The following is a 25,171-nucleotide window of genomic DNA, read 5'->3' as shown; positions in this document are numbered from 1 at the left end:
AAAGGTAGAAAGTTGAAAGTGAACATAGATAAGAGTAAGGTGATGAGGGCATCAAAGGATTTAAAGAAGAATTGGATATTACATTGGAGAGAGGGAGTATCAAAGAAGTGAATACCTTCAGATATTTGGAAGTTGACGTGTCAGCGGATGGGTTTAGAAAGGATGAGGTTAACCACAGAATTGATGAAGGAAAAAAGGTGAGTGGTGCATTGAGGTATATGTGGAGACAAAAAATGTTATCTATGGAGGCAAAGAAGGGAATGTATGAAAGTAAAGTGGTACCAACTCGCATATATGGGTGTGAAGCTTGGGTTGTAAATGCTGCAGCAAGGAGGCAGGAAGCTTGGGTTGTAAATGCTGCAGCAAGGAGGCGGGAAGCTTGGGTTGTAAATGCTGCAGCAAGAAGGTGGTTGGAGGCAATGGAGATGTCCTGTCTAAGGGCAATGTGTGGTGTAAATATTATGCAGAAAATTCGGAGTGTGGAATAAGGAGGTGTGGAGTTAATAAAAGTATTAGTCAGAGGGCTGAAGAGGGGTTGTTGAGGTACTTTGGTCATTTAGAGAGAATGAATCTAAGTAAAATGACATGGAGAGCATATAAATCTGTAGGGGAAGGAAGGCGGGGTAAGGGTCGTCCTCGACAAGCTTGGAGGGAGAGGATAAAGGAGGTTTTGTGGGCGAGGGGCTTGGACTTCCAGCAAGCGTGCATGAGCATGTTAGATAGGAGTGATTGGAGACGAAAGGTTTTTGGGACCCGACAAGCTGTTGGAGTGTGAGCAGGGTAATATTTAGTGAAGGGATTCAGGGAAACCAGTTGTATTTTTATCGAGCCAGACTTGAGTACTGAAAATGGGAAGTACAATGCCTGCACTTTAAAGGAGGGGTTTGGGATATTGGCAGTTTGGAGCGATACGTTGTGTATCTTTATACGTACAGTGGACCCCCGGTTATCGGCCGCATTCCATTCCTGAAGGTCGGCTGATAACCGAAATGGCCAATAACCGAATTAATATTTCCCATAAGAATTAATGAAAATAGGTTGGTAGACAGCAACCACCCAGGGTGGTACTACCGTCCTGCCAAGTGAATGTAAAACAAAAGCCTGTAATTGTTTTACATGATGGTAGGATTGCTGGTGTCTTTTGTCTGTCTCATAAATATGCAAGATTACAGGTATGCCTTGCTACTTCTACTTATACTTAGGTCACACTACACATACATGTACACGTTTATTTATACACACTCATCTGAGTTTTCTTTTTCTTGGTCTTATTACTTTTCCTTTTATATCCATGGGGAAGTGGAATAAGAATCTTTCCTCCGTAAGACATGCGTGTTGTAAAAGTCAACTAAAATGCCGGGAACAATGGGCTAGTAACCCCTTTTCCTGTAAAGATTACTAAAAAGAATAAGAAGAAGAAAATTGTCAAAGTGGGAAGTCTGAATGTGTGTGGATGTTGTGCAAATGATAAGAAAGAGATGATTGTGGATGTTATGAATGAGAAGAAGCTGGATGTCCTGGCTTTAAGTGAAACAAAGCTGAAGGAAGTGGGAGAGTTTCAGTGGAGAGGAATAAATGGGATTAGGTCAGGGGTTTCAAATAGAGTTAGAACTAAAGAAGGAGTAGCAATAATGTTAAAGGATAAGATATGGCAGGAAAAGATGGACTATAAATGTATTAATTCAAGGATTACGTGGAGTAAAATAAAGGTTGGATGTGAAAAGTGGGTTATAATAAGTGTATATGCACCTGGAGAAGAGAGAAGTGTAGAAGAGAGAGAGAGATTTTGGGAAATGTTGAGTGAATGCGTGGGGAGTTTTGAACCAAGTGTGAGAGTACTTGTGGTTGGGGATTTCAATGCTAAAGTGGGTAAATATGTTGTGGAGGAAGTAGTAGGTAAATTTGGGGTGCCAGGGGTAAATGTAAATGGGGAGCCTTTAATTGAGCTATGTGTAGAAAGAGATTTGGTATTTTTTTTTTTATCATTAACACACAGGCCGATTCCCACCAAGGCAGGGTGGCCCGAAAAAGAAAAACTTTCACCATCATTCACTCCATCACTGTCTTGCCAGAAGGGTGCTTTACACTACAGTTTTTAAACTGCAACATTAACACCCCTCCTTCAGAGTGCAGGCACTGTACTTCCCATCTCCAGAACTCAAGTCCAGCCTGCTGGTTTCCCTGAATCCCTTCATAAATGCTACTTTGCTCACACTTCAACAGCACGTCAAGTATTAAAAACCATTTGTCTCCATTCACTCCTATTAAACACGCTCACACATGCCCGCTGGAAGTCCAAGCCCCTCGCACACAAAACCTCCTTTACCCCCTCCCTCCAACCTTTCCTAGGCCGACCCCTACCCCGCCTTCCTTCCACTACTGACTGATACACTCTTGAAGTCATTCTGTATCGCTCCATTCTCTCTACATGTCCGAACCACCTCAACAACCCTTCCTCAGCCCTCTGGATAACAATTTTGGTAATCCCGCACCTCCTCCTAACTTCCAAACTACGAATTCTCTGCATTATATTCACACCACACATTGCCCTCAGACATGACATCTCCACTGCCTCCAGCCTTCTCCTCGCTGCAACATTCATCACCCATGCTTCACACCCATATAAGAGTGTTGGTAAAACTATACTCTCATACATTCCCCTCTTTGCCTCCAAGGTCAAAGTTCTTTGTCTCCACAGACTCCTAAGTGCACCGCTCACCCTTTTCCCCTCATCAATTCTATGATTCACCTCATCTTTCATAGACCCATCCGCTGACACGTCCACTCCCAAATATCTGAATACATTCACCTCCTCCATACTCTCTCCCTCCAATCTGATATCCAATCTTTCATCACCTAATCTTTTTGTTATCCTCATTACCTTACTCTTTCCTGTATTCACTTTTAATTTTCTTCTTTTACATACCCTACCAAATTCATCCACCAACCTCTGCAACTTCTCTTCAGAATCTCCCAAGAGCACAGTGTCATCAGCAAAGAGCAACTGTGACAACTCCCACTTTATGTGTGATTCTTTATCTTTTAACTCCACGCCTCTTGCCAAGACCCTCGCATTTACTTCTCTTACAACCCCATCTATAAATATATTAAACAACCACGGTGACATCACACATGCTTGTCTAAGGCCTACTTTTACTGGGAAATAATCTCCCTCTTTCCTACATACTCTAACTTGAGCCTCACTATCCTCGTAAAAACTCTTCACTGCTTTCAGTAACCTACCTCCTACACCATACACTGCAACATCTGCCACATTGCCCCCCTATCCACCCTGTCATACGCCTTTTCCAAATCCATAAATGCCACAAAAACCTCTTTAGCCTTATCTAAATACTGTTCACTTAAATGTTTCACTGTAAACACCTGGTCCACACACCCCCTACCTTTCCTAAAGCCTCCTTGTTCATCTGCTATCCTATTCTCCGTCTTACTCATAATTCTTTCAATAACTCTACCATACACTTACAAAAGTTATTATTGAAAGAATTAAGACAAAGACAGAGAATAGGATAGCAGATGAACAAGGAGGCTTTAGGAAAGGTAGGGGGTGTGTGGACCAGGTGTTTACAGTGAAACATTTAAGTGAACAGTATTTAGATAAGGCTAAAGAGGTTTTTGTGGCATTTATGGATTTGGAAAAGGCGTATGACAGGGTGGATAGGGGGGCAATGTGGCAGATGTTGCAGTGTATGGTGTAGGAGGTAGGTTACTGAAAGCAGTGAAGAGTTTTTACGAGGATAGTGAGGTTCAAGTTAGATTATGTAGGAAAGATTTGGTAATAAGTAATACATATTTTATGAAAAAGAGGATAAATAAATATACAAGGTATGATGTAGCATGTAATGAAAGTAGTTTGTTAGATTATGTATTGGTGGATAAAAGATTAATGGGTAGGCTCCAGGATGTACATGTTTATAGAGGGGCAACTGATATATCAGATCATTATTTAGTTGTAGTTACAGTTAGATAAGAGGTAGATGGGACAAGAGGAAGGTGGCAACAAGTACGAGGGAAGTGAAAGTGTATAAACTAAGGGAGGAGGAAGTTCAGGTGAGATATAAGCGACTATTGGCAGAAAGGTGGGCTAGTGCAAAGATGAGTAGTGGGGGGGTTGAATAGGGTTGGATGAGTTTTAAAAATGTAGTCCATACCACGGGCGGGATTGAACCCGCGGTCAGAGAGTCTCAAAACTACAGACCGTCGTGTTAGCCACAGGTCCAGTGGCTAACGCGACGGTCTGGAGTTTTGAGACTCTCTGACCGTGGGTTCAATCCTGCCCGTGGTATGGTTTGTTTGCAATCGTGTCATTATGATTTCGTGAGCCACGTTAAAAATGCAGTATTAGAATGTGGGGCAGAAGTTTGAGGTTATAGGAGGGTGGGGGCAGGAGGAAAGAGGAGTGATTGGTGGAATGATGAAGTAAAGGGTGTGATAAAAGAGAAAAAGTTAGCTTATGAGAGGTTTTTACAAAGCAACTATTAGCAGAAAGATGGGCTAGTGCAAGTATGAGTAGTGGTGAGGGGGGGGGGGTGTTTGAAGAGGGTCGTAATGGTTTTAAAAATGCAGTATTAGAACGTGGGGGCAGAAGTTTGTGGCTATAGGAAGGTGGGTGCAGGAGGAAAGAGGAATGATTGGTGGAATGAAGTAAAGGGTATGATAAGAGAGACAAAGGTAGTTTATAAGAGGCTTTTACAAAGCAGAAGTGTTATAAGAAAAGCAGAGTATATGGAGAGTAAAAGAAAGGTGAAGAGAGTGGTGAGAGAGTGCAAAAGGAGAGCAGATGATAGAGTGGGAGAGGCACTGTCAAGAAATTTTAATGAAAATAAGAAAAAACTTTGGAGTTGAACAAGTTAAGAAAGCCTTTAGAACGAATGGATTTGTCAGTTAAAAACAGAGTACGGGAGTTAGTAGATGGGGAGAGGGAGGTATTAGGTAGATGGCGAGAATATTTTGAGGAACTTTTAAATGTTGAGGAAGAAAGGGAGGTGGTAATTCCATGCACTGGCCAGGGAGGTATACCATCTTTTAGGAGTGAAGAAGAGCAGAATGTAAGTGTGGGGGAGGTACGTGAGGCATTACGTAGAATGGAAGGGGGTAAAGCAGCTGGAACTGATGGGATCATGACAGAAATGTTAAAAGCAGGGGGGATATAGTGTTGGAATGGGTGGTACTTTTGTTTAATAAATGTATGAAAGAGGGGAAGGTACCTAGGGATTGGCGGAGAGCATGTATAGTCCCTTTATATAAAGGGAAGGGGGACAAAAGAGATTGTAAAAATTATAGAGGAATAAGTTTATTGAATATACCAGGAAAAGTGTACGGTAGGGTTATTATTGAAAGAATTAGAGGTAAGACAGAAAGTAGGATTACGGATGAGCAAGGAGTTTTCAGAGTGGGTAGGGGATGTGTAGATCAAGTGTTTACATTGAAGCATATATGTGAACAGTATTTAGATAAAGGTAGGGAAGTTTTTATTGCATTTATGGATTTAGAAAAGCCATATGATAGAGTGGATAGGGGAGCAATGTGGCAGATGTTGCAAGTATATGGAATAGGTGGTAAGTTACTAAATATACCTCATATACCTCATATACCTCATGAGGATAGTGAGGCTCAGGTTAGGGTGTGTAGAAGAGAGGGAGACTACTTCCCGGTAAAAGTAGGTCTTAGACAGGGATGTGTAATGTCACCATAGTTGTTTAATATATTTATAGATGGGGTTGTAAAAGAAGTAAATGCTAGGGTGTTTGGGAGAGGGGAGGAATTAAATTATGGGAAATCAAATACAAAATGGGAACTGACACAGTTACTTTTTGCTGATGATACTGTGCTTATGGGAGATTCTAAAGAAAAATTGCAAAGGTTAGCGGATGAGTTTGGGAGTGTGTGTAAAGGTAGAAAGTTTAAAGTGAACATAGAAAAGAGTAAGGTGATAAGGGTATCAAATGATTTAGATAAAGAAAAATTGGATATCAAATTGGGGAGGAGTATGGAAGAAGTGAATGTTTTCAGATACTTGGGAGTTGACGTGTCAGTGGATGGATTTATGAAGGATGAGGTTAATCATAGAATTGATGAAGGAAAAAAGGTAAGTGGTGCGTTGAGGTATATGTGGAGTCAAAAAACGTTATCTATGGAGGCAAAGAAGGGAATGTATGATAGTAGTACCAACACTCTTATATGGGTGTGAGGCTTGGGTTGTGAATGCAGCAGCGAGGAGGCGGTTGGAGGCAGTGGAGATGTCCTATCTAAGGGCAATGTGTGGTGTATATATTATGCAGAAAATTCGGAGTGTGGAAAATAAGAACATAAGAAAGGAGGAACACTGCAGCAGGCCTGTTGGCCCATACTAGGCAGATCCTTTACAATTCATCCCACTAACAAACATTTGACCAACCCAATTTTCAATGCTACCCAAGAAATAAGCTCTGATGTGCAAGTCCCACTCAAATCCAACCCCTCCCACTCATGTACTTATCCAACCTAAATTTGAAACTACCCAAAGTCCTAGCCTCAATAACCCAACTAGGTAGACTGTTCCACTCATCAACTACCCTATTTCCAAACCAATACTTTCCTATGTCCTTTCTAAATCTAAACTTATCTAATTTAAATCCATTACTGCGGGTTCTCTCTTGGAGAGATATCCTCAAGACCTTGTTAATATCTTTCAACACTTCTTTCAACACACCGGCCGTATCCCACCGAGGCGGGGTGGCCCAAAAGGAAAAACGAAAGTTTCTCCTTTTACATTTAGTAATATATACAGGAGAAGAGGTTACTAGCCCCTTGCTCCCGGCATTCTAGTTGCCTCCTACAACACGCATGGCTTACGGAGGAAGAACTCTGTTCCACTCCCCCATGGAGATAAGAGGAAATAAACAAGAATAAGAACTAGAAAGAAAATAGAAGAAAACCCAGAGGGGTGTGTATATATGTGCTTGTACATGTATGTGTAGTGTGACCTAAGTGTAAGTAGAAGTAGCAAGACGTACCTGAAATCTTGCATGTTCATGAGACAGAAAAAAGGACACCAGCAATCCTACCATCATGTAAAACAATTACAGGCTTTCGTTTTACACTCGAAAGCCTGTAATTGTTTTACATGATGGTAGGATTGCTGGTGTCTTTTGTCTGTCTCATAAATATGCAAGATTACAGGTATGCCTTGCTACTTCTACTTATACTTAGGTCACACTACACATACATGTACACGTTTATTTATACACACTCATCTGAGTTTTCTTTTTCTTGGTCTTATTACTTTTCCTTTTATATCCATGGGGAAGTGGAATAAGAATCTTTCCTCCGTAAGACATGCGTGTTGTAAAAGTCAACTAAAATGCCGGGAACAATGGGCTAGTAACCCCTTTTCCTGTAAAGATTACTAAAAAGAATAAGAAGAAGAAAATTGTCAAAGTGGGAAGTCTGAATGTGTGTGGATGTTGTGCAAATGATAAGAAAGAGATGATTGTGGATGTTATGAATGGGAAGAAGCTGGATGTCCTGGCTTTAAGTGAAACAAAGCTGAAGGAAGTGGGAGAGTTTCAGTGGAGAGGAATAAATGGGATTAGGTCAGGGGTTTCAAATAGAGTTAGAACTAAAGAAGGAGTAGCAATAATGTTAAAGGATAAGATATGGCAGGAAAAGATGGACTATAAATGTATTAATTCAAGGATTACGTGGAGTAAAATAAAGGTTGGATGTGAAAAGTGGGTTATAATAAGTGTATATGCACCTGGAGAAGAGAGAAGTGTAGAAGAGAGAGAGAGATTTTGGGAAATGTTGAGTGAATGCGTGGGGAGTTTTGAACCAAGTGTGAGAGTACTTGTGGTTGGGGATTTCAATGCTAAAGTGGGTAAATATGTTGTGGAGGAAGTAGTAGGTAAATTTGGGGTGCCAGGGGTAAATGTAAATGGGGAGCCTTTAATTGAGCTATGTGTAGAAAGAGATTTGGTATTTTTTTTTTTATCATTAATACACAGGCCGATTCCCACCAAGGCAGGGTGGCCCGAAAAAGAAAAACTTTCACCATCATTCACTCCATCACTGTCTTGCCAGAAGGGTGCTTTACACTACAGTTTTTAAACTGCAACATTAACACCCCTCCTTCAGAGTGCAGGCACTGTACTTCCCATCTCCAGAACTCAAGTCCAGCCTGCCGGTTTCCCTGAATCCCTTCATAAATGCTACTTTGCTCACACTTCAACAGCACATCAAGTATTAAAAACCATTTGTCTCCATTCACTCCTATTAAACACGCTCACACATGCCCGCTGGAAGTCCAAGCCCCTCGCACACAAAACCTCCTTTACCCCCTCCCTCCAACCTTTCCTAGGCCGACCCCTACCCCGCCTTCCTTCCACTACAGACTGATACACTCTTGAAGTCATTCTGTATCGCTCTATTCTCTCTACATGTCCGAACCACCTCAACAACCCTTCCTCAGCCCTCTGGATAACAATTTTGGTAATCCCGCACCTCCTCCTAACTTCCAAACTACGAATTCTCTGCATTATATTCACACCACACATTGCCCTCAGACATGACATCTCCACTGCCTCCAGCCTTCTCCTCGCTGCAACATTCATCACCCATGCTTCACACCCATATAAGAGTGTTGGTAAAACTATACTCTCATACATTCCCCTCTTTGCCTCCAAGGTCAAAGTTCTTTGTCTTCACAGACTCCTAAGTGCACTGCTCACCCTTTTCCCCTCATCAATTCTATGATTCACCTCATCTTTCATAGACCCATCCGCTGACACGTCCACTCCCAAATATCTGAATACATTCACCTCCTCCATACTCTCTCCCTCCAATCTGATATCCAATCTTTCATCACCTAATCTTTTTGTTATCCTCATTACCTTACTCTTTCCTGTATTCACTTTTAATTTTCTTCTTTTACATACCCTACCAAATTCATCCACCAACCTCTGCAACTTCTCTTCAGAATCTCCCAAGAGCACAGTGTCATCAGCAAAGAGCAACTGTGACAACTCCCACTTTATGTGTGATTCTTTATCTTTTAACTCCACGCCTCTTGCCAAGACCCTCGCATTTACTTCTCTTACAACCCCATCTATAAATATATTAAACAACCACGGTGACATCACACATCCTTGTCTAAGGCCTACTTTTACTGGGAAATAATCTCCCTCTTTCCTACATACTCTAACTTGAGCCTCACTATCCTCGTAAAAACTCTTCACTGCTTTCAGTAACCTACCTCCTACACCATACACTGCAACATCTGCCACATTGCCCCCCTATCCACCCTGTCATACGCCTTTTCCAAATCCATAAATGCCACAAAAACCTCTTTAGCCTTATCTAAATACTGTTCACTTAAATGTTTCACTGTAAACACCTGGTCCACACACCCCCTACCTTTCCTAAAGCCTCCTTGTTCATCTGCTATCCTATTCTCCGTCTTACTCATAATTCTTTCAATAATAACTCTACCATACACTTACAAGAGTTATTATTGAAAGAATTAAGACAAAGACGGAGAATAGGATAGCAGATGAAGAAGGAGGCTTTAGGAAAGGTAGGGGGTGTGTGGACCAGGTGTTTACAGTGAAACATTTAAGTGAACAGTATTTAGATAAGGCTAAAGAGGTTTTTGTGGCATTTATGGATTTGAAAAAGGCGTATGACAGGGTGGATAGGGGAGCAATGTGGCAGATGTTGCAGGTGTATGGTGTAGGAGGTAGGTTACTGAAAGCAGTGAAGAGTTTTTACGAGGATAGTGAGGTTCAAGTTAGAGTATGTAGGAAAGATTTGGTAATAAGTAATACATATTTTATGAAAAAGAGGATAAATAAATATACAGTGGACCCCCGCATAACGGACGCCTTGCATAGCGGACAATCCGCATAGCGGACGCTTTGATCGCTAAAATTTTGCCCCGCATAGTGGACAAAAACCCGCTCAGCGGCCTTCGTCCGAGACGCGTCCAATGTGCGCCCTCAGCCAGCCTCACATGTGCCGCCTGTGCCATTGTTTACCAGCCAGCCTCCGCGGTAACATCCATGCATACACTCGGAATATTTCGTATTATTACAGTGTTTTCGGTGCTGTTTCTGGAAAATAAGTGACCATGGGCCCCAAGAAAGCTTCTAGTTCCAACCCTACAGCAATAAGGGTTAGGATTCCTATTGAAATGAAGAAAGAGATCATTGATAAGTATGAAAGTGGAGTACGTATCACCGACCTGGTCAGGTTGTACAAGAAACCCAAATCAACCATCTCTTCTATTGTGGGCAAGAAAACGGCAATCAAGGAAGCTGTTGTTGCCAAAGGTTTAACTGTGTTTTCGAAACAAAGATCGCAAGTGATGGAAGATGTTGAGAGACTCTTATTGGTGTGGATAAATGAAAAACAGCTAGCAGGAGATAGCGTCTCTCAAGCGATCATATGTGAAAAGGCTAGGAAGTTGCATGAGGATTTAATTAAAAAAATGCCTGCAACTAGTGATGATGTGAGTGAATTTAAGGCCAGCAAAGGTTGGTTTGAGAGATTTAAGAAGCGTAGTGGCATCCATAGTGTGATACGGCATGGTGAGGCTGCCAGTTCGGACCACAAAGCGGCTGAAAAATATGTGCAGGAATTCAAGGAGTACATAGAAACTGAAGGACTGAAACCTGAACAAGTGTTTAATTGTGATGAAACAGGCCTGTTCTGGAAGAAAATGCCAAGCAGGACCTACATTACTCAGGAGGAAAAGGCACTCCCAGGACATAAGCCTATGAAAGACAGGCTTACTTTGTTGATGTGTGCCAATGCTAGTGGTGATTGCAAAGTGAAGCCTTTATTAGTGTATCACTCTGAAACTCCCAGAGCGTTCAGGCAAAAGAATGTCCTCAAGGATAATTTGTGTGTGCTGTGGAGGGCAAACAGTAAGGCATGGGTCACTAGGGAATTTTTCTATAACTGGTTACACCATGCATTTGCCCCCAATGTGAAAGATTACCTAACTGAAAAGAAATTAGACCTTAAGTGCCTCCTGGTGTTAGACAATGCCCCTGGTCATCCTACAGACGTGGCAGAGCGACTTTATGGGGACATGAGCTTCATTAAGGTGAAGTTTTTGCCTCCTAATACCACTCCTCTCCTGCAGCCCATGGACAAGCAGGTCATTTCCAACTTCAAGAAACTGTACACAAAAGCTCTGTTTCAAAAGTGCTTTGAAGTGACCACAGACACTCGACTGACTCTAAAAGAGTTTTGGAAGGATCACTTTAATATCCTCAATTGTGTAAACCTTATAGGTAAGGCTTGGGAGGGAGTGACTAAGAGAACCTTGAACTCTGCTTGGAAGAAACTGTGGCCAGAATGTGTAGACAAAAGGGATTTTGAAGGGTTTGAGGCTAACCCTGAGAGGAGTATACCAGTTGAGGAATCAATTGTGGCATTAGGGAAGTCCTTGGGGTTGGAGGTTAGTGGGGAGGATGTGGAAGAGTTGGTGGAGGAGGACAATGAAGAACTAACCACTGATGAGCTGATAGATCAACTTCAAGAGCAAGAGGCCAGACCTGGGGAAACTGGTTCAAAGGAGGGGAGAGAGAAATTGAAGGAATTGCCTACTTCAAAGATTAAGGAAATGTGTGCAAAATGGCTTGAAGTGCAAACCTTTTTTGATGAAAATCACCCTCACACAGCTATTGCAAGCCGTGCTGGTGACTGTTACAATGACAGTGTTGTGAACCACTTTAGACAAATCATAAAGGAACGAGAGGTACAGGCCACTATGGACAGATATGTTGTGCGAAAGAAGTCCAGTGACTCTGAAGCTGGTCCTAGTGGCATTAAAAGAAGAAGGGAAGTAACCCCAGAAAAGGACTTGCCTCCTCAAGTCTTAATGGAAGGGGATTCCCCTTCTAAACACTAACACTCTCTCTCCCCTCCTCCCATCCCATCAATCATCACCAGATCTTCAATAAAAGTAAGTGTCATGTAATTGTGCATGCCTTTTTCAGTTTGTGTGTACTAAAATTAACATTTTTTTGTGGTAAAAAAAATTTTTTTTCATACTTTTGGGTGTCTTGCACGGATTAATTTTATTTCCATTATTTCTTATGGGGAAAATTCATTCGCATAGCGAACATTTCGCATAACAGCCAGCCCTCTTGCACGGATTAAGGTCGCTATGCGGGGGTCCACTGTACAAGGTATGATGTAGCATGTAATGAAAGTAGTTTGTTAGATTATGTATTGGTGGATAAAAGATTAATGGGTAGGCTCCAGGATGTACATGTTTATAGAGGGGCAACTGATATATCAGATCATTATTTAGTTGTAGTTACAGTTAGATAAGAGGTAGATGGGACAAGAGGAAGGTGGCAACAAGTACGAGGGAAGTGAAAGTGTATAAACTAAGGGAGGAGGAAGTTCAGGTGAGATATAAGCGACTATTGGCAGAAAGGTGGGCTAGTGCAAAGATGAGTAGTGGGGGGGTTGAATAGGGTTGGATGAGTTTTAAAAATGTAGTCCATACCACGGGCGGGATTGAACCCGCGGTCAGAGAGTCTCAAAACTCCAGACCGTCGTGTTAGCCACTGGTCCAGTGGCTAACGCGACGGTCTGGAGTTTTGAGACTCTCTGACCGTGGGTTCAATCCTGCCCGTGGTATGGTTTGTTTGCAATCGTGTCATTATGATTTCGTGAGCCACGTTAAAAATGCAGTATTAGAATGTGGGGCAGAAGTTTGAGGTTATAGGAGGGTGGGGGCAGGAGGAAAGAGGAGTGATTGGTGGAATGATGAAGTAAAGGGTGTGATAAAAGAGAAAAAGTTAGCTTATGAGAGGTTTTTACAAAGCAACTATTAGCAGAAAGATGGGCTAGTGCAAGTATGAGTAGTGGTGAGGGGGGGGGGTGTTTGAAGAGGGTCGTAATGGTTTTAAAAATGCAGTATTAGAATGTGGGGGCAGAAGTTTGTGGCTATAGGAAGGTGGGTGCAGGAGGAAAGAGGAATGATTGGTGGAATGAAGTAAAGGGTATGATAAGAGAGACAAAGGTAGTTTATAAGAGGCTTTTACAAAGCAGAAGTGTTATAAAAAAAGCAGAGTATATGGAGAGTAAAAGAAAGGTGAAGAGAGTGGTGAGAGAGTGCAAAAGGAGAGCAGATGATAGAGTGGGAGAGGCAGTGTCAAGAAATTTTAATGAAAATAAGAAAAATCTTTGGAGTTGAACAAGTTAAGAAAGCCTAGGGAACGTATGGATTCGTCAGTTAAAAACAGAGTACGGGAGTTAGTAGATGGGGAGAGGGAGGTATTAGGTAGATGGCGAGAATATTTTGAGGAACTTTTAAATGTTGAGGAAGAAAGGGAGGTGGTAATTCCATGCACTGGCCAGGGAGGTATACCATCTTTTAGGAGTGAAGAAGAGCAGAATGTAAGTGTGGGGGAGGTACGTGAGGTATTACGTAGAATGGAAGGGGGTAAAGCAGCTGGAACTGATGGGATCATGACAGAAATGTTAAAAGCAGGGGGGATATAATGTTGGAATGGGTGGTACTTTTGTTTAATAAATGTATGAAAGAGGGGAAGGTACCTAGGGATTGGCGGAGAGCATGTATAGTCCCTTTATATAAAGGGAAGGGGGACAAAAGAGATTGTAAAAATTATAGAGGAATAAGTTTATTGAATATACCAGGAAAAGTGTACGGTAGGGTTATTATTGAAAGAATTAGAGGTAAGACAGAAAGTAGGATTGCGGATGAGCAAGGAGTTTTCAGAGTGGGTAGGGGATGTGTAGATCAAGTGTTTACATTGAAGCATATATGTGAACAGTATTTAGATAAAGGTAGGGAAGTTTTTATTGCATTTATGGATTTAGAAAAGCCATATGATAGAGTGGATAGGGGAGCAATGTGGCAGATGTTGCAAGTATATGGAATAGGTGGTAAGTTACTAAATATACCTCATATACCTTATACCTCATGAGGATAGTGAGGCTCAGGTTAGGGTGTGTAGAAGAGAGGGAGACTACTTCCCGGTAAAAGTAGGTCTTAGACAGGGATGTGTAATGTCACCATAGTTGTTTAATATATTTATAGATGGGGTTGTAAAAGAAGTAAATGCTAGGGTGTTTGGGAGAGGGGAGGAATTAAATTATGGGAAATCAAATACAAAATGGGAACTGACACAGTTACTTTTTGCTGATGATACTGTGCTTATGGGAGATTCTAAAGAAAAATTGCAAAGGTTAGCGGATGAGTTTGGGAGTGTGTGTAAAGGTAGAAAGTTTAAAGTGAACATAGAAAAGAGTAAGGTGATAAGGGTATCAAATGATTTAGATAAAGAAAAATTGGATATCAAATTGGGGAGGAGTATGGAAGAAGTGAATGTTTTCAGATACTTGGGAGTTGACGTGTCAGTGGATGGATTTATGAAGGATGAGGTTAATCATAGAATTGATGAAGGAAAAAAGGTAAGTGGTGCGTTGAGGTATATGTGGAGTCAAAAAACGTTATCTATGGAGGCAAAGAAGGGAATGTATGATAGTAGTACCAACACTCTTATATGGGTGCGAGGCTTGGGTTGTGAATGCAGCAGCGAGGAGGCGGTTGGAGGCAGTGGAGATGTCCTATCTAAGGGCAATGTGTGGTGTATATATTATGCAGAAAATTCGGAGTGTGGAAAATAAGAACATAAGAAAGGAGGAACACTGCAGCAGGCCTGTTGGCCCATACTAGGCAGATCCTTTACAATTCATCCCACTAACAAACATTTGACCAACCCAATTTTCAATGCTACCCAAGAAATAAGCTCTGATGTGCAAGTCCCACTCAAATCCAACCCCTCCCACTCATGTACTTATCCAACCTAAATTTGAAACTACCCAAAGTCCTAGCCTCAATAACCCAACTAGGTAGACTGTTCCACTCATCAACTACCCTATTTCCAAACCAATACTTTCCTATGTCCTTTCTAAATCTAAACTTATCTAATTTAAATCCATTACTGCGGGTTCTCTCTTGGAGAGATATCCTCAAGACCTTGTTAATATCCCCTTTATTAATACCTATCTTCAACTTATACACTTCGATCAGGTCTCCCCTCATTCTTCGTCTAACAAGTGAATGTAACTTAAGAGTCTTCAATCTTTCTTCATAAGGAAGATTTCTAATGCTATGTATTAATTTAGTCATCCTACGCTGAATGTTTTCTAACGAATTTATGTCCATTCTGTAATATGGAGACCAGAATTGAGCTGCATAATCTAGGTAAGGCCTTACTAATGATGTATAAAGCTGCAGTATGACCTCTGGACTTCTGTTGCTTACACTTCTTGATATAAATCCCAGTAATCTATTTGCCTTATTACGTACGCTTAGGCATTGCTGTCTTGGTTTAAGGTTGCTGCTTACCATAACCCCCAAGTCCTTTTCGCAATCTGTATGGCTAAGTTCTACATTATTTAACTTATAAGTGCTAGGGTTATGGAGGTTAAGGAGGAGGTCTTGCTTCTCCAGGAGGAGATTAGGAGGCTGAAGGTCCACCTCAATGGGTCTGGGAGAGTGTGAGGTGGATGGAGTTGTGGGTAATGAGGCTTCTAGCAGTGAGGTGCAGTCTGTCTCTCGCTGTGAGGAGGCTGTAGGTGGGGAGGTAGCAACGGCTACCAGCAGTGAGGTGCAGTCCAGCACCTGCTACAAGTGGCGAGTGGTAACCAGTAATGGGAGGAGAATCAGAATAAGGAAAGCTAAGAGTGAAGATCTGAAGGTAGGAAATCGCTTCTCTGTTCTTCAGGATGAATGTACTTCAGTGGCCAGTGAAAGTAAGGGTACTACTGCCCCTGCTAACAGAGGTAAGTGCATTCTTGTGGTTGGTGACTCTCAGGTAAGATATATTGACCGTGCTTTTTGTAATAGGAATAAGAAGATGAGAGATAGAGTGTGCTTCCCTGGAGCTGGTGTTGGGGACATAGTTAACAGGCTGGATAATATCATGTCAGGTAATGGGAACAAGCCCATTATCTGTCTCAGTGCTGGTGGAAATGATATTGGGAAGGGTAGGAGAGAAGAGCTGCTAGATAAGTACAGGTCAGCTATAGATTTCATTAAGTCTAAGGGAGGGGTCCCAATCATATGTAGCATATTGCCTAGAAGGGGAGTAGGAAATGAATGGTTGTCTAGGGCAATTGGTGTAAATTGCTGGCTAGACAGATACTGCAAGGAACTTGCAATCCCATTCATTGACAACTGGAACAACTTTTATGGCAAACATGATATGTATGCAAGGGATGGGGTACATCTCTCTGGGGCTGGGGTAGTAGCACTTGCAAACTCAATTGAGAAGGCCATTGGTGAAATGCCTATGATTTTAAACTGATAGAAGATAGAGGTATGGGTGTGTGTGGGAAACAAGCAGGTTGCAATACTAGGGTTGGAAACAGTAAATGTATAAAAGGCATTCAGCATGAAGTTATAAATAAAGGCAATAGATCAGGTCAGCAAACAAAGGGGGACAGCAGAGGGCAGCAAGGGACTAGCTCCCTTAAGGTTTACTATACTAATAGCAGGAGTGTAAGAAATAAGATAGATGAGCTAAGATTAATTGCAAGTGCAGGAAACATAGATATTATTGCTATAACAGAGACCTGGCTCAATCTGAAAGATAGAGAGATGCCCTCTGAATGTCACATACAAGGCTATAAATTATTCCACACTGACAGGGTCAACAGGAAGGGTGGTGGAGTAGCGATGTATGTCAGAGACAATTTAAATTGTTGTGTTAGACAAGATATAAAATTAGAAGCGTCGGCCACTGAATCTGTTTGGTTACAGCTTCTCGATGGCCGAGAAAAACTAATTTTGGGTGTGATTTACAGGGCCCCAAATCTTGATAGGGAGTGCAGTAAACTTCTATGGGACGAAATTCGTAAGGCATCTACATACGAAAATGTTGTGCTAATGGGAGATTTCAACCATAGACAGATTGACTGGAGCAATTTGACAAGAAATTTAGAGTCAGGTGACTTTCTTGATACAATCCAGGATTGTTTTTTAAAACAGTTTGTGACAGAGCCAACTAGGGGAAATAACCTCCTTGACCTGCTTCTTGCCAGTAGGGAAACACTAATTAATAATCTTGAGGTTAATGATGAGCTTGGGGAAAGTGAACACAAATCACTCAGTTTTAATATATCATGGAATTCCCCTAATAATGGCAATCAAGTCTCCATCCCTGACTTTCGCTTGGCTGATTTCATAGGACTGAAAAATTACTTAGGTGGGCTGAACTGGAATGACCTGACTAAGGGTTAGGTAGGTGGTGATGGTTGCCGATATGACGCTTTCCAGGGCATAGTTCTAGCTGCTCAGTCAAATTATGTTCCAAATAGGGAAATCAGATCAAACAAAAATGATCCTAAATGGATGAACAATAGATTAAAATATCTGATTGGACAAAAGAACCCAGGATATATATAGGCAAATCAAAAGAGGAGAGGGGCAATTAAGAAATCGAAATATATCCGTCAGTTTTAAAGAGAGAAATAAAAAAGGAGAATTAGAAAAGCAAAAAGAGATTATGAGGTTAAAGTTGCAAGAGAATCGAAGACTAACCCAAAAGGATTCTTTCAGGTATACAGAAGTAAGATCAGGGACAAGATAGGCCCACTCAAAAGTTCCTCGGGTCAGCTCACTGACAGTGATAAGGAAATGTGTAGAATTTTTAACACATACTTCCTCTCAGTTTTTACACAGGAGGATACCAGCGATATTCCAGAAATGATAAATTATGTACAACAGGACGATAATAAACTGTGCACGATTAGGGTCACAAGTGACATGGTCCTTAGGAAAATAGATAAATTAAAACCTAACAAATCCCCAGGCCCTGATGAACTGTATGCAAGGGTTCTAAAGGAATGTGAAGAGGAGCTTAGCAAACCTTTGGCTAATCTTTTCAACATATCACTACAAACTGGCATGGTGCCAGATAAGTGGAAAATAGCAAATGTGATACCTATTTTCAAAGCAGGTGACAGGTCCTTAGCTTCGAACTATAGACCAATAAGCCTAACCTCCATAGTGGGAAAATTTATGGAGTCAATAATTGCCGAGGCAGTTCGTAGCCACCTTGAAAAGCATAAATTAATCAACGAATCTCAGCATGGTTTTACAAAGGGGCATTCCTGCCTTACGAATTTAATAACTTTTTTCACTAAGGTATTTGAGGAGGTAGATCATGGTAATGAATATGATATTGTGTATATGGACTTCAGTAAGGCTTTTGACAGGGTCCCACATCAGAGACTATTGAGGAAAATTAAGGCACATGGAATAGGAGGAGAAATTTTTTCCTGGATAGAGGCATGGTTGACAAATAGGCAGCAGAGAGTTTGCATAAATGGGGAGAAATCAGAGTGGGGAAGCGTCACGAGCGGTGTTCCACAGGGGTCAGTGTTGGGCCCCCTGCTGTTCACAATCTACATAAACGACATAGATGAGGGCATAAAGAGCGACATCAGCAAGTTTGTCGATGACACCAAAATAGGCCGTCGAGTTCATTCTGACGAGGACATTAGAGCACTCCAGGAACATTTGAATAGACTGATGCAGTGGTCGGAGAAGTGGCAGATGCAGTTTAATATAGACAAATGCAAAGTTCTAAATGTTGGACAGGTCAATAACCATGCCACATATAAACTAAATAATGTAGATCTTAATATTACGGATTGCGAAAAAGATTTAGGAGTTCTGGTTAGCAGTAATCTGAAACCAAGACAACAGTGCATAAGTGTTCGCAATAAAGCTAATAGAATCCTTGGCTTCATATCAAGAAGCATTAATAATAGGAGTCCATACATCCTTGGTTAGGCCTCATTTAGATTATGCTGCACAGTTTTGGTCACCGTATTACAGAATGGATATAAATGCTCTGGAAAATGTACAAAGGAGGATGACCAAGTTGATCCCATGTATCAGAAACCTTCCCTATGAGGATAGACTAAGGGCCCTGAATCTGTACTCTCTAGAAAGACGTAGAATTAGGGGGGATATGATTGAGGTGTATAAATGGAAGACACGAATAAATAAAGGGGATGTAAATAGTGTGCTTAAAATATCTAGCCTAGACAGGACTCGCAGCAATGGTTTTAAGTTGGAAAAATTCAGATTCAGGAAGGATATAGGAAAGTACTGGTTTGGTAATAGAGTTGTGGATGAGTGGAACAAACTCCCAAGTACAGTTATAGAGGCCAGAACCTTGTGTAGCTTTAAAAATAGGTTGGATAAATACATGAGTGGATGTGAGTTGGACCTGATAGCTTGTGCTACCAGGTCGGTTGCCGTGTTCCTCCCTTAAGTCAATGTGACCTGACCTGACTAGGTTGGGTGCATTGGCTTAAGCCGGTAGGAGACTTGGACCTGCCTCGCATGGGCCAGTAGGCCTGTTGCAGTGTTCCTTCGTTCTTATGTTCTTATGTTAATAAAAGTATTAGTCAGAGGGCAGAAGAGAGGTTGTTGAGGTGGTTTGGTCATTTAGAGAGAATGGATCAAAGTAGAATGACGTGGAGAGCGTATAAATCTGTAGGGGAAGGAAGGCGGGGTACAGGTCGTCCTCGAAAACGTTGGAAGGGGTAAGGGAGGTTTTGTGGGCGAGGGGCTTGGACTTCCAGCAGGCATGCATGAGCATGTTCGATAGGAGTGAATGGAGACGAATAGTATTTGGGACCTGACGATCTGTTGGAGTGTGAACAGGGTAATATTTAGTGAAGGGATTCAGGGAAACTGGTTATTTTCATATAGTCGGACTTGAGTCCTGGAAATGGGAAGTACAATGCCTGCACTTTAAAGGAGGGGTTTGGGATATTGGCAGTTTGGAGGGATATGTTGTGTATCTTTATACGTATATGCTTCTAAACTGTTGAATTCTGAACACCTCTGCAAAAACAGTGATTATGTGTGAGGTGAAAGTGTTGAATGATGATGAAAGTATTTTCTTTTTGGGGATTTTCTTTCTTTTTTGGGTCACCCTGCCTTGGTGGGAGACGGCCGACTTGTTAAAAAAAAAAAAAAATACTAACAATAATCAATCATACATACACACACACACACACACACACACACACACACACAGTATTATATATGTTTACACCCTAATTTTTCTAGTGGCTGAATAATGAAAATATGAATACATATAAATGTAGAGTACTAGTATTTCCCAATGACAGATTCTGAAAGATTGACTACTCAACAATAATAAAGGTAAATAAAGAGAGAAATCAAGTCCTACTCACTCTTTAACACTGATAGATGACTTAACTTCATTTCTTTCATATTCATCATCACTGTCAACAGTTTCTTTTTTCACTTCCTTCTTAACTTTGTCTTCATCACTTTCATGATCTTGTCTTTTAACACCACCAAATATGGACGTAATTATTTTTCGTTTTGACACATCTTCAGGTGCTTTAGTATTAGGATCACATGTTTTTCTTTTGCCTTTACCTTCTTTAGTTCTATTATCAAGGACTTTCTTTTTATCAACTTCTTCCTTGATATCAGTTTTACTTACAAAGGATGCACCATTTACACAAGATTTGGGCACTTTGTCAATAAAGCTAAGGGGGATTGTACATGTGAGTTTTGGAACACCATTTTCATATTGTACCTGGGGTATGGGCACTTTTGGTTCTGCACTAACTATGGGAGACTTACATAACTTATTCACTATAGGAGAGGCACCTGGCCTCGTTTCTAATTTGCTTTCTATAGAACTTGATTCACTTATGCCTCTACTTCTATCTCTCTCACTTTTTTCACTTATGTCTTTATTACCACTAACTTTTCTCGTATCACTAACATTTTTTGCTTTCTTATTCTTTTCCACTTGGTCCCTTTCCCTTCCCTCCTTATCTTTTTTAACCAATGTGCTAAATGCCCGGTTTACTAGTGCCCCCTTGTCCCTGGCAATGTCTACCTTTTGAGAACTACTTTGGCCTCGACAAGGAGAGTGCGTTTCATCCTCACTTTTACTTGTTAATGATTCTGAACTTATGGCTTCACTAAGTCCACCACTAGACCTTTTCACACTGCTTTTATTAGAAACACTAGCACAACTCATTGGAGATACATGGGGACTTGCCTGGACTGATTTCACAGGACTAGGAACAACTTTCAAAGATTCCTTAGGTGTTCTTGAAGGCGTGCACTGAGAAGATAGTGTAACCCTGGATTGCAGCTTATCAGGTGAAGTATTTACTACATCAATAATGCTGTCACTATCAGAATCAGAATCTATGTCAGATGGCAGAAACTCCATTGATTTCTTTTCACGTTTTGATTTTCCAGTCTCTGATTTGGCACCTATATGACTATCTTTCTTAGAGGAGTCCAATTTCTCCCTTGATGTTTTTTTAACAGACTCCCGGGAGCCTTGAGAAACACTCGTTTTAGTAGTCTTCTCTGACACTTTTGGTATTCCTTTACCCACACTAATAGAACCATTAGAAGGCTGGGATGATCCAGGTTTCCGGGAACCGGGAGACTCAGAATCCAAGTCACTGTCTGAACCTATCAGACGACTATTGGATGCTTTTGTCTTTGATGACCTGGCCCTGGAATCATGGTCCCTGCTATGCTTTGGAGTCTGCCGCAGTTCAGCAGACACACGAGGAATCGGCCGCGGGTGAGGCTCCCCATCATCTGAGGAGTCATCATAGTGACCAGGCTTTTCAGGTTTGCCTCGCCCTCTCAAATCCAGAGCAGCCCTTGTTCCGCGGCCAGAAGAATTAAACGCTGTTGGCGGCTTGCTGACACGACGGTCTCGCTTTTCTCTGGGTGGTGGAGCAGATGGTGTAGCATCACTGGGCGGGTTACTCTCAGCCCGAGTACCAGGTACAGGCCCACCAGCAGGAGTCTTCATGAAATAAAAAATGTACATCAATATTTTAAGAACATTTTTCACATTTATTATAATTAGCTTTAACTCTGGTTGGTTTTGGTGTGTGTGTATGTGTGTGTGTGTGAGAGAGAGAGAGGTAGAGAGAGAGAGAGAGGTAGAGAGAGAGAGAGAGGTAGAGAGAGGTAGAGAGAGAGAGAGAGAGGTAGAGAGAGAGAGAGAGGTAGAGAGAGGTATATAGATATTTTATTTTTTTTTATTATCACACTGGCCGATTCCCACCAAGGCAGGGTGGCCCGAAAAAGAAAAACTTTCACCATCATTCACTCCATCACTGTCTTGCCAGAAGTGTGCTTTACACTACAGTTTTTAAACTGCAACATTAACACCCCTATATATATATATATATATACGTATTCAGATATTTGGGAGTGGACGTGTCAGCGGATGGGTCTATGAAAGATGAGGTGAATCATAGAATTGATGAGGGAAAAAGAGTGAGTGGTGCACTTAGGAGTCTGTGGAGACAAAGAACTTTGTCCTTGGAGGCAAAGAGGGGAATGTATGAGAGTATAGTTTTACCAACGCTCTTATATGGGTGTGAAGCATGGGTGATGAATGTTGCAGCGAGGAGAAGGCTGGAGGCAGTGGAGATGTCATGTCTGAGGGCAATGTGTGGTGTGAATATAATGCAGAGAATTCGTAGTTTGGAAGTTAGGAGGAGGTGCGGGATTACCAAAACTGTTGTCCAGAGGGCTGAGGAAGGGTTGTTGAGGTGGTTCGGACATGTAGAGAGAATGGAGCGAAACAGAATGACTTCAAGAGTGTATCAGTCTGTAGTGGAAGGAAGGCGGGGTAGGGGTCGGCCTAGGAAGGGTTGGAGGGAGGGGGTAAAGGAGGTTTTGTGTGCGAGGGGCTTGGACTTCCAGCAGGCATGCGTGAGCGTGTTTGATAGGAGTGAATGGAGACAAATGGTTTTTAATACTTGACGTGCTGTTGGAGTGTGAGCAAAGTAACATTTATGAAGGGATTCAGGGAAACCGGCAGGCCGGACTTGAGTCCTGGAGATGGGAAGTACAGTGCCTGCACTCTGAAGGAGGGGTGTTAATGTTGCAGTTTAAAAACTGTCGTGTAAAGCACCCTTCTGGCAAGACAGTGATGGAGTGAATGATGGTGAAAGTTTTTCTTTTTCGGGCCACCCTGCCTTGGTGGGAATCGGCCGGTGTGATAATAAAAAAAATAAAAAATAATAAATATATATATATATATATATATATATATATATATATATATATATATATATATATATATATATATATATATATCTATCTATCTATCTATCTGAGCACCTCTGCAAAAACAGTGATAATGTGCGAGTGTGGTGAAAGTGTTGAATGATGATGAAAGTATTTTCTTTTTGGGGATTTTCTTTCTTTTTTGGGTCACCCTGCCTCGGTGGGAGACGGCCGACTTGTTGAAAAAAAAAAAATAGAGAGAGAGAGAGAGGTAGAGAGAGAGAGGTAGAAAGAGAGGTAGAGAGAGAGAGGTAGAAAGAGAGAGGTAGAAAGAGAGGTAGAGAGAGAGGTAGAGAGAGAGAGAGGTAGAGAGAGGTAGAGAGAGAGAGGTAGAGAGAGAGAGGTAGAGAGAGAGAGGTAGAGAGATGTAGAGAGAGAGAGGTAGAGAGAGAGAGGTAGAGAGAGAGGTAGAGAGAGAGGTAGAGAGAGAGGTAGAGAGAGGTAGTGTGTGTATGTGTGTGAGAGAGAGAGAGGTAGAGAGAGAGGTAGAGAGAGGTAGAGAGAGAGAGGTAGAGAGAGAGGTAGAGAGAGAGAGAGAGAGAGGTAGAGAGAGAGAGAGAGAGAGAGAGAGAGAGAGAGAGAGAGAGAGAGAGAGAGAGAGAGAGAGAGAGAGAGAGAGAGAGAGGTAGAGAGAGAGAGGTAGAGAGAGAGAGGTAGAGAGAGAGAGGTAGAGAGAGAGAGGTAGAGAGAGAGAGGTAGAGAGAGAGAGGTAGAGAGAGAGAGGTAGAGAGAGAGAGAGGTATATATATATATATATATATATATATATATATATATATATATATATATATATATATATATATATATATATAGAGAGAGAGAGAGAGAGAGAATATATATATATATATATATATATATATATATATATATAGAGAGAGAGAGAGAGAGAGAGGTAGAGAGAGAGAGGTAGAGAGAGAGAGGTAGAGAGAGAGAGGTAGAGAGAGAGGTAGAGAGAGAGAGGTAGAGAGAGAGGTAGAGAGAGAGAGGTAGAGAGAGAGAGGTAGAGAGAGAGAGGTAGAGAGAGAGAGAGAGAGAGAGAGAGAGAGGTAGAGAGAGAGAGGTAGAGAGAGAGAGGTAGAGAGAGGTAGAGAGAGAGAGAGGTAGAGAGAGAGAGGTAGAGAGAGAGAGGTAAAGAGAGAGGTAGAGAGAGAGAGATAGAGAGGTAGAGAGAGAGAGGTAGAGAGAGAGAGGTAGAGAGAGAGAGGTAGAGAGAGAGAGAGAGAGCGAGAGAGAGAGAGAGAGAGAAACTGGCCTCAAAGTGGTGGAAATATTCAATTTTGTCAATTTCCCTGAAGATGGGCAAGGCCAGTTCTCAAGGCCAGGTAAGGCCTGTTTTTCTAAGGTTTTCATTAGGTCCGATTCTATTAATAGGATGCCATTAACCTTGACCATTCACTCCTGGTTATATTTTATCTAAGAAATAGCATAAATCTTTTAATTTTTGGTAAGTGTAATGTAAGAGATGCCTGGGGATGTGAGTAATGAACAGAGATAACGTCGTTTTAGTGCCTGGAATGACTACAGCGTTTATTTTGGACTGTTTTTAAATTGGAATCTTTTTAATTTCATGTAAAATATACTAAATTTCTGACTTTTGTGTACTATAGAGTAGTTCTGATATTTGAATAAGTGGTTTCTTGTGTTCATATGAAAAAATAGAAAGTACACTACCAGAATAGCTAAGAATTTGGTCAAATCATGTAATGGAATTGACTTAAAAGAGGACTAAACTGTGCAAAATCACTGATGCATAAATTGCACCCAGACTGCCAACTTCGTGCTTGTATAATTCTATTAGTTTTATATCAAATTTCACCTTTTGGTGTCATTAAGTTCTGAGAAAGATTCTCTCCCATTCCAAAAGAATTTTTTTGAAATATGGATACTGTGAACACATAATTTTGAGGGGTCTGGACAGTGGAAGAGTTACTCTTATAAGAAAATTTTCTGCCCCCCCCCCACAGCATGTTTAGTTTCCATGTATGTATTGCTGCCCTTTAA

General features: G+C 41.4%; 1 protein-coding gene across 6 annotated transcripts in view; it reads right to left on the bottom strand.

Moving 5' to 3' along the window:
* Window positions 1–25,171, bottom strand: part of lilli (AF4/FMR2 family member lilliputian) — a 470,466-nt gene that overhangs the window by 106,065 nt on the left and 339,230 nt on the right. For all 6 annotated transcript variants that reach the window (XM_070084351.1, XM_070084359.1, XM_070084377.1 and 3 more), the window contains one exon: window positions 20,272–21,893. In XM_070084351.1, the coding sequence (XP_069940452.1) occupies window positions 20,272–21,893 (1,622 nt within the window). The remainder of the gene's footprint in view (window positions 1–20,271; window positions 21,894–25,171) is intronic.

Source organism: Cherax quadricarinatus, chromosome 1 (assembly GCF_038502225.1).
Source record: "Cherax quadricarinatus isolate ZL_2023a chromosome 1, ASM3850222v1, whole genome shotgun sequence".
In the NCBI taxonomy this organism is placed as follows: domain Eukaryota; kingdom Metazoa; phylum Arthropoda; class Malacostraca; order Decapoda; family Parastacidae; genus Cherax; species Cherax quadricarinatus.
The sequence above is the reverse complement of the archived record's forward strand: the minus strand, read 5'-3'. Positions and strand labels throughout refer to the sequence as shown.